The sequence below is a fragment of the Phytophthora parasitica genome (assembly GCF_000247585.1).
Source record: "Phytophthora parasitica INRA-310 unplaced genomic scaffold supercont2.44, whole genome shotgun sequence".
Classification (NCBI taxonomy): domain Eukaryota; phylum Oomycota; class Peronosporomycetes; order Peronosporales; family Peronosporaceae; genus Phytophthora; species Phytophthora nicotianae.
Genome location: NW_008649030.1, coordinates 73,337 through 82,807, shown reverse-complemented (window position 1 = coordinate 82,807; position 9,471 = coordinate 73,337). Strand labels below are relative to the sequence as shown.

At 50.1% G+C, this 9,471-nt stretch overlaps 5 protein-coding genes across 6 annotated transcripts; 2 read left to right on the top strand and 3 right to left on the bottom strand.

The window, feature by feature from the left end:
• The first annotated feature begins 199 nt into the window (after positions 1-199).
• Positions 200-2,324, top strand: PPTG_14976. Of its 2 annotated transcripts, XM_008911957.1 has the most exons (6): positions 200-523; positions 587-833; positions 905-1,003; positions 1,078-1,191; positions 1,249-1,506; positions 1,570-2,324. In XM_008911957.1, exons 1-6 carry the CDS (start codon positions 252-254, stop codon positions 2,287-2,289), a joined length of 1,710 nt encoding a protein of 569 aa, XP_008910205.1. In that variant the 5' UTR covers positions 200-251; the 3' UTR covers positions 2,290-2,324. The 2 variants fall into 2 exon arrangements, with proteins under 2 accessions (XP_008910205.1, XP_008910206.1); XM_008911958.1 differs by having other exon boundaries at positions 200-833.
• A 142-nt stretch (positions 2,325-2,466) lies between these two features.
• Positions 2,467-4,701, top strand: PPTG_14975 (hypothetical protein; the record flags this gene model as incomplete). The annotated part of the gene is made up of 4 exons (XM_008911956.1): positions 2,467-2,483; positions 2,562-2,592; positions 2,618-2,763; positions 2,844-4,701. The coding sequence occupies 4 exons, from the start codon at positions 2,467-2,469 to the stop codon at positions 4,699-4,701; spliced, it is 2,052 nt and encodes a 683-aa protein (XP_008910204.1).
• Positions 4,702-4,853: 152 nt separating this feature from the next.
• PPTG_14974 (hypothetical protein) lies at positions 4,854-5,750 on the bottom strand (the record flags this gene model as incomplete). The annotated part of the gene is made up of 1 exon (XM_008911955.1): positions 4,854-5,750. One exon carries the CDS (start codon positions 5,748-5,750, stop codon positions 4,854-4,856), a length of 897 nt encoding a protein of 298 aa, XP_008910203.1.
• Positions 5,751-5,959: 209 nt separating this feature from the next.
• PPTG_14973 (hypothetical protein) lies at positions 5,960-8,870 on the bottom strand (the record flags this gene model as incomplete). Its single annotated transcript, XM_008911954.1, has 3 exons — positions 5,960-6,370; positions 6,442-6,576; positions 6,648-8,870. 3 exons carry the CDS (start codon positions 8,868-8,870, stop codon positions 5,960-5,962), a joined length of 2,769 nt encoding a protein of 922 aa, XP_008910202.1.
• Positions 8,871-8,957: 87 nt separating this feature from the next.
• On the bottom strand, positions 8,958-9,406 carry PPTG_23597 (hypothetical protein). The gene has a single exon (XM_008911953.1). It carries the CDS (start codon positions 9,332-9,334, stop codon positions 9,125-9,127), a length of 210 nt encoding a protein of 69 aa, XP_008910201.1. The 5' UTR covers positions 9,335-9,406; the 3' UTR covers positions 8,958-9,124.
• Positions 9,407-9,471: the final 65 nt, after the last annotated feature.

Below are 9,471 nucleotides of genomic sequence, written 5' to 3'. Positions count from 1 at the left end.
GACTACAACATCCAGAAGGAGTCTACACTCCACCTGGTGCTGCGTCTGCGTGGCGGAAACTAGGTTTTCTACGCAGTAGCTCGCTGCAAACGAAGCAGTTTCGCTGCTTGATAGGTAGTGAATCACTATCGATTAATCAATAAAATGTCCTTTGGTAAGATGAAGTTGGTGGCAATTGGATTGTCTTGTGATGTTGGCGTTTGTAGCGGTTGGAAGAAGTATTTATAGGCGCTGTGTCCGAAGCTGAGGAAATGATCTCAGTCCAGCTGAAGGTTCATCCGAACATGAAGCCGGAAGCCGAGATAAGCGATAAAGAGTGGCGGCAAATGCGACGCCAAATGCCGAAGCTCGACTTCGAGCCGGTACCAGAAACCCCTGCATTGCTTCCACGATCTCTCTATGGCGAGAGCGATCAGGAGCTATCGTCGATCTACGAGGAAGAGCCGCGGGTGGTCCGCGAAAGCACCGAGACTGAAGTTAAGCCAACTTGCCAATGCCATAATTCACCCAAGAACCGCACCAGGCAAGAAGAACCTCCTCATTTGCTGATAAGATATTTTACTGACTGAAGTTTTTATCTTGTTAGTACAATCTCTACGAGTGGCAGCAGTCTCACTGAAGTTGGGCAAACGCAATCCGAGGTGACTTCGAAGAAACAAAGCACTGAGTTGCCTTCAACATCAATGGCAGTGTCTCCTACGACTACGAGGCGCTATGTGCCGCAAGAGCAGCAGCGGCCACCTGAAAATACATTCGAGCTGGACGACACCGAACTCGCAGCATTAGATGCTCAGCTGGCGGCAGCGCAAAACGCCACTCGTCGATTGATTATGGTTAGATCGAGCTATCTCGCTCGTTCTTTCTTTAAGAACTGTGTGAGCCTGACTTTGGTGCTCGATTACAGGGTGCTTTTCTAAATCTCAAGGCAAAGAAAGCAAAGACCGAAGCCCAAGAGCGCATGAAGCTGTCTGCTGCTCATGCTAGCGATATCAAGATCCTTCAAGTACTTTTTTTCAACTGTTGTGTTGCTTGGAGAAGATCGACTTATTGCATGTTTGTGTGTTTGTGTGCATGCAGAATACGGTGGAGGACTTGAAATTGAAGGTGGCAAAGGCTGAGGAACAGCGAGACCAGCGTAACTTGCTGCTGGATCGCTTTTCGGAGTTTACAACCAAGAAATTGCATCTCAACGTAAGATACATAATTTCTCTGCTCCGCTTTCTTCTGTTTACTTACGTGGTTATGCAGCAAGAACGCAGTGGAAAGCGTTCAATGGTGGACTGTTTCCATGCATGGAATGAAATGACTCGACAGAGGACAGCAAAATATACTGCTCTTTGCCGGGTATTTGCTCAAGCTTGTAAGCGTCAGCAGCTTGCAGGCTTTCGCTATTGGAAAGAAAGCGTGCAAATGTCCCTACTTCAAAAGCAGCTTCAAGATCAACGAGACCGGTACGAACATCGAATCGTCGAGATGGAGAAGGAATATCAGCTCAAAACTCAACAGGTTTGCGTCGCTCGTAATGTTTCATGTCATTAACGTATCATAACGAGTCTCTTCACTCTTTAGCTTCAACACGATATCGACGATACAAAATCTCAGGTAGCAGAATCGCAAAAATGCCGGCGAAAGCTAGAAGAAGACCTTCGCCTGGTATTTTTGCGAGGTGTCTCGGCGATGAACATCGAAGCATTAAATGTCTTCGGTTCAAGCCACAAACAACTTCGCAAGCTAGGCGAACAAGAGCGATCGGTTCTGCCGTCGCGTCAGAAGGAGGAAATCAGCAATCAAAGCGCTGAATCAGCCGCAACTAAAGTCATACCCTCCAGCGAGCTCACTGTTTCAGAAGTTATGGCGCCGCTAAAAGAGCTTAAATCGCCGGAAACAAGTGCACCAGTCCCCGTCTCGATTGAAGACTCAGGCACGGTGTGCTCCTCGCCATGTCATTCCCGGCTGTCTGTGGTGAGGTCCAGCTACTCGCAAACTTCACCGTCTCTCAGTCGAGCTACCAACGAGTGTTCCCATCCTAACAATACCTCCGGACTTCGCAGCGCCGAGATGATCCGGCAACACGAGTTGTCTCCCTCAATGTGGGGGCCGCCTGCAAGTCGATCAGCGTCCTCAACTTTCCGTCCATCCTCAGCTCCATCACCAACGAAAAAGAGATTGGGCTCCCAGTTGAGCACTAAATCTCAAGTGGAAATGCAGTATATGCGCAGTACCATTGCTGCTTCAGCAGCACGAGCGACTCGCTCGCCAAATTCGACTTCCAGATCACATAGATCGTAAAATGGTAAAAATGGATACTTCTAGTAGTAACTCCCTTTCTTATCTTCATTCTGGGACTCCTTCGTTCACTACAGTCCTAGCTTCGTGTGACGATGAGTAGGCAAGAAGTCTTCTCTCCACGTTTTGAACTTGAAGGGGAAATACTCGAGGAAAGAATCAGGTGCTTCAACTCCGACGATGGCGAAGAAGACGGGGTACAGTCTTGTTATCTCTACAGTCACTCAACCATTGTTCATATGTGCTATACGAATTCTATTAGATTGACTTGGAAGGATACGAAGAGTACTTGGAGCATTTGAAAAGGTAATTACCTTTTCAAATTCTTTAGCTATCGGTGCCTCATACGGGTCTTCTTGCAGCAAAGCGGCAATTCGACCTTGTAGTGCCCGAGTTGTACGGCCAGTGGCTACAGAGTCTCCCCACTTCTTCACGACCAACTCAGACAATCCTGTTCCCACCAGACCTGCTCGACCGGTGAGCGCTCGTCCTCGAATGCGCTCTACACCAAGAGGCTCGTTGGGTGATGGTTCTCAATCTTCCTCAAGTGGAAATAGGCGAAAACGCCAAGGCGAAAGGCTTGTTCACGCTCGGATTCGAGCAGTGTACAACGATGTTGGGCGCTCTTCAATTCCGACGAAGCAAATGACAGCGCCATTCAGCACGACATCCGCTCTTAGCAGCAAGTCCAGGGGGCTGCAAGAAGCAGACATACACGATGAGTACTACAGATTACTTGACTCCGAAAGCGAACTGAAAGCTGCGCTTCTTCAAGAACAACAAAAGCGCGTGAAGGCGATGTCACACGCTCGTCGCCTGGAAGAGGTCGTAGCCATGAAAGACAAGAAAATTGAGACCTTGTTGCATGCCAAGGCTATTGGTACTGATAGATCACTGAGCACACACAGAAGTGTCGGTCAAAGGGAAATGGCGGAGCGTGATCGACAGCTCCACGCCATGACGCAAAAACTGAAGCAGAAGCTTGCCCAACAGTCTCAGCTACTGAGTTCTTACGAGGAAGCGATGCAATCCCTTCGTAGTGGTGTAAAGAGCACAAATCTCATGGAGCTCGAGGAAGAGCGAAATCAGCTCTATCAGGAATTGCGTCACCACCAAATACTCTTGGATCAACAACGTTTTGAATGGGAAGCCCATCAACAAAAACTGGTTGCTTTCTCAGAAGCGGAGGCGAGCAGTAAGCTCCAGATTGCCAAGCTTCAGCAAGAGAATAAGATGATTGGCTACGAAAAGCGCAAACTAGAGCAAGAGGTTGGATTCTTGAAGTCTCGCGTAGAACAGCTTCAAAGCAACCTCTCTCTTGAGCAACGTAAGCGGACATACGATCGAGAATTTAGTGAAAGCGTCGGAAAGCATACCTTTTCACCACCTACACAAAAAGTGATGCTGGCCCAAGCACTCGATGAAATGAAAAGTTTTATGCAGAGAGAGACAATGGCGTCAACCAAGCGTGAAAAACAGAAATCATCCAAGACATCACAGCCGGATACTTTTTTTTCTCCAGTTACTTTGAAAACTGCATCAATCGCACACTCAACAGTATCTACTACATCTTCTGCCCCAACGACCCCAATCAAGTCTACAATGGCGCCTCCGAGTCCCTCTCAACTTTCAAAAAATGTTTGTACTTGCTCCCAGGGAATTGCAACAAGACCAACAGCACCAACGACTCCAAACACGCAGCCAGCCTCTGCGATTGATTCAATTTCATCTGCTGCTGCTACTGTTACATTACCCGAGGCTATTGTGGCTTCAGCCTTAAAAAACCAAGAGGCTAACCTAGAATCCAAGCAACAGACTGGCCGCGACGGCATTATCATTGATGGAACTAATGAAGCCTCGGTCGGTGACGTGCGTCAGGGCGTCCAAGAAGATCAAGTCATCGGTGCAACTACGAATGACAAGGTTATTGAAATTGACAACATCAAATTAATCCAAGAGTGTCCTCATCCTGAAAGGCAGAAATCAAGCTCTTCTGAAGCTGTTCCTGACAATGGCCAGCAATGTGGAGATGTTCCATGTAACGTTGCGGAAGATGCTGATAGCACGGTTCAAGTCACTGATGAAGAAATGGATGAGATACAGCAGCAAAAACTAGCTTCCATCGCGAGTGTCTTAAGGCTAGATATCGACGACGATGCTGATAGCGAGTTGTCATCGCTTGATGTACTGGATGACGCGCAACATCTTAGAAATGATCCAGATATGAATAGTATTGATGATGTCGCCGATGCAGTGCTGATCAACTTTGAGGCGTCAAAGGAAGATGTTGCAGATGTGGAGGCAAAAGCCGCGCCGCTAATTGAGAAAGGTGCCTTACAGGAGGAGTCGAAAGACGAAAGAGGTCAATCATTAGATGATCTTTACGCAGAAGACTTTATTGATACTGACGCATAGGTAGGTAATCTGGATACCGTGTGGAGATTCATCTGCTTTCCTATTACCTATTTACATTCGCTGGGTAAGCGAGAAAAAAAAACTATGGTCATTTCGCTCTTTACATCTTGCCGTCTTTTTCTTCAATTAAAGGAGGCCACAGTCTGCTCAACTCATGGAGCTTGTAGGCTGGAATTCCGACGCGTGGATTTGCGCCCACGCGATTTGCCCCTAGCGCGGACGTACACAGGCTCAAAATATTCGACATGCTTGCTGCTTTTAACATCTTCGGCCTTGGGATGACGACCTAGGAGCTTCAGAAACCCACCACTGCTGTGTGAAGATCGCGGCTCGGCATCATCTTCCGCTTGATTCTCCACGAGTTCAGTCTTGTTCTTGTCTGCTCTCTCTTTAGCTCGTTGGTGCACTAGCTCCAGATACATTTCGCCATCGTCTGAATTGAACAATTGTGAGTAGTATTCAAACAACGCAGCGCTGCGGGCTTCGATCTTGTCGTCATCCTTGGCTTCTCCGCTCTCCAAATGAATCAGCATCTTGTTCTGGGCAGGGAATGGCACGATCCCGGGCAGTTCCTGTGAAGTCGGGTATTGGTGATGACGGTGGTGATGATGGTGCGTGTGCTGCGTGTGCTGGTTGCTAGTAGCTCCCTCGTTGTTAAAATCGCAGTCGCCGGTGCTTTTTGATTTCTTCTTTAGACCAAACGTATGCCGCACGAGACTCGAGAGTGAGGTGGGCGAGCTTTTTGACGTCGAGGACACGGACGAGCGTGAAGTGGATGAAGAATTTGACAAGAAACTCTCCCGTCCAGTGAGTAGCCCGCTGTGGGGATCCCCGTGCTTTTCTACGTAGAGCCGCACGAACTCCCGGTGTAGCCGCAGCAGCGCCTGGAATGAGCCCGAGAAGCCCAAGCGCGTGTGGCTCTCCCGTGGCGATCCCACGACAAGTTCCACGTAGTAGCGTACTCGCAACTTGGTTTTCTTCTTGGCGTCCGTCACATTGCGTTCCTCCTTATGCGCAGTGATGTCCACACCGACCTTCGGCGCTCTCATGCTCCTGGCAAACTTCCACGTTTGAAAAGTGAGGTACCGCTGAGAAAAGCCAGATTTTAGTCGAAGTTTTGACCAGTAGGAAGCAGGCGGGAGAAAAAAAACTGGCATCTGCGACGTGTGAGCGCTGTTGCCATCTAACCAAGCTTCAACATGCGCTGTATTACTCTAAGCGTCACCTGAAAGAAGTACTATGTAATGATTGATACCAGTTACGCAAGAACCTGTTTCTCGTCGTCCAGGGGCTCATGCACACGATGGACGCCAGCAATCCAGCGGCCTAGCTGCTTAACGCACGATGCCAATACGTCGTCCTCTCTAGCGATGTCCTCATCTACCACGAGCTCTTTATCCGTCTCGGTAGGAGGCTGGAGGAACCCACTAAATGGCACCGGACTCGTTGCCCCCTTTGCCGGAGATGTTGCGTCCGTAATTGATAGACTGGAAGCTTCCGCTGTGCGCTCCTTTTGGTCTACGCGCTCATGGCTGTCCACCACCGACGTCGAAAGATCAACTTTTTTCATCTGTTGCTCGTATATCATGCGCTCCATTGTGCCTGTGCTCACTAGTCGGTATACGTGCACAGTTTTGGCCTGACCGATGCGGTGCGAGCGGCACATTGACTAAAGCAAGGCAACAAACTACGATGTGAGTTCACGTCCGTATCACCACACACATTGGTTCTAGTGCCTACCTGGTGGTCGTTGGAGGGATTCCAGCTAACATCGAAAAGCACTAAACGATTTGCTGCGTGAAGGTTGATACCCTCTGCACCAGCGCGCGTAGACACCAAAAGCAGCTTCACTGGCGAATCTGCAGAGCTAAAGCGCTGGGGAAGAAATGTAACAGTGTTTTGTCAGTTAAGGTGATCACAGCTGCAAGCGTACAAGATTACAATACCTGAATGTACTCCATACGTTTGGCGCCGTTTGTGCTGCCGTCGATCTGCAAAAACCACTCATTGGATGGGGCATTTGACACCGCAGCGGCAACACCAGTCTTACGAGCACTCTGGCTGCTAGCCCCTGCCTGGCTCCGACGCTTGCGCAGAATTCCAGCAGGGTCACGATTCGGGCGCGGGGCAATTCTACGGCGTTTTGGTTTGCTTGCTGGACCACCTTCCTTCAAGCGTTTCCGTCCCTTAGCAGTGTCGTCAGCAGCACGCGATGGACTGAAGGCACTTGCTCGCAGGAAATCGGATATAACCTTCAAAGTAGGCACACTCTGGGAGAACACGACCACTTTATCGCCGCAAGCAAAGCTTTCTTCCACAATACGCAAAAGTACCGCCATTTTTCCACTGTTTTCAAGCACTTGTGCGTGATACGTACTTGCCACGGGCTGCACTGAAGGCACGACAGCTCCTCCGCTTTCGCCGAAGATAACAGAGCGCGCCCATTCGCAGGATTTTTGCGTGTCCGTGATCTTCTGGCGCTTTCTACGCCTCTGAGCTGCAGCAAGCTGTCGCTTTTCCTGTAAGCGTTCTTCACTCTCCCACGCCCAGCCGCTCGAATCGTCCAAAACATCGTTGAATTCGTCCTCCTCTAGCAGCGACGCGGATCCATCTTCCTGGGAAGGACAGAGTTTTGAATAAATAATATCCGGATGGTTCATCACTTGCAGTAGTGCGGCGTATGCAGTTAACAGGTCAGCAGTGGCCCCACCGGTGGAGCCATCATCGCCATAAAAGTGGAGAAAATCGTTGTACAAACGGTGCTGCACTGACGAAAGCTTGCAATACAAGATCCATTCCATTTTCGGAGGCAGCTGGGAACGCAGCAGTGCCTTGCCTCGACGCAAGACGACACTCTGTAGCAGCTCAATCAATTCTTGCGAACGTGTCAAATTTCCCTCTAGGATAGGTCGCTCATATTTCGCCCTAAACTCGTCGTAGCTACCCAGGAATCCCTCCCGTGCAAAATTGACCATGCACCAGTACTCCGATAGCGAGTTCTGCACAGGGTAACCAGTGAGTACGAGACGTCGAGGGGTTTGAATTTGAGCCACACTCTGACACAGCAACGAGCTTGGGTCCTTCATCCGGTGACCTTCATCCATGACCACAAGATCAGCACCTGGAGCACACAGCAGCTGTCGAAACTCGCGCGCTGTGCGCTGCAGTTTGGCCGTCTCATGCGCTGAAGCGCTGGTGATTTCCACGGTGGCAGAAGCCATTCGCGAGCATACTCGGATAGATGCATCGCGCTCTGTAGCACAGCTCACCGGCGTCGTTGTAGGGTTCAACAACCCACGGAACATCTCGTACCCCATTAGCAGAACACCGCCAATACGCTTCCAGCGTTGTAGCAGTCGCAATCGACCTGCAGTAGTGCTCTTTGTTGTGGAAGAATCCAACGTTAGAACAGGACAACGCGCACGCGCCTCGGCACCCAGCCATTTGTGGAACTCGGAATCCCAGTTAGGTAAACAAATAGCCGGACACAAAACCAGCACCGTCACGGGTGGATCCTCATCCTCGCAGCTTTTGTTGTGCTTTTCTGAGCTCGTTGGGTCTGCCTTGCATGTATCGCCACCGAGCGAATCATCGTCCTTGCTGCGTCGCTTGCGAGCATCGATTTCGTCAACTATGAAGGAATAAATAACAGTGATGACTTGCAGCGTCTTGCCAAGTCCCATGTAGTCCGCCAAGATGCACCCACGGCCAGCAGCTACGTGCGAGTGTAGAAACTGCACGCCTTCCACTTGGTGAGGTTTCAGCAAGGGTTTAATCTCTTTTGCTATCCACACGTCGCCTCTGTTTTTCTCTTGGTTGTCCGTGGTAATTGAACCCAGAAGCACACGCCCATACTCATCCGTCTCCTCGTCGACAGTTCCTTGGTCTTGGTCCGAGATCGACGGGCTAGCAGCCTCCACGCTAGTAGTTTCGTCTGCGCCTAATATTGTGGAGTCATCATCAGCGGGGCAAATGCATGGGAGCATCATGCAGCTCATGCACTGCGCTGTGGCGTTGGCCGCGAATAACTGGCGCAGCTTCGCTTTCGCCGTCATGGCGCCGCCGGAGTTGCGTGCATCTTGAGCTTCCTCCACGAAGTCCACGGCATCCTCTGCATCGCCCACACAAATGCAAGGCAGGAGGCCACAAGTGCATCCGCTGCCGCCCATAAGATGCGCTCTGTTTGACGTGCTGTTGCTGCGTAGAACGGCTACCAATGATGCCGATCTAAACGAGAGTAAGACATGTGGACCACATATGGATACATGAAAAATTTATTGCTTCAAGCTATCGGTAGTGAAGGAAGCATAAAAGTCTGATGCAGGTGTCCCTGAACGCACTTCAATTCCCGAAGCAGTGCGGTCCTCATTACCACTAGCATTGAGATCCTTCTCCTTTGACCCATGTTCAGTTGTTGTAGAAATCATGTCTCCGTAGGCACCGGAGCCTCCCGGTGCAGGAAAAGCACCTTTGCCAGCACCAGCATTATCGCCGAAAATGTCATTGAACTCGAGATCATCGCACTGATCAACTGGTATAATCCCAGTGGGAACAATGGTGTTTTCAATGGCATTGTCGGTCTGAAACTCAACTGATGGCTTAGCAAACCCACCAGTTTCACCGAAAATGTCATCGAAGTCAAGATCTGCACACGGAGTCAGAGCGCTGGAGTCCAGACTAGCGATGGCAACCGGGTCCTCGTCGGCTATCGGGACATCCGGCACGTCCGCAGGTGAAGCCTCGTCGGTTTGCGCAGTCTGGCCGGCGATA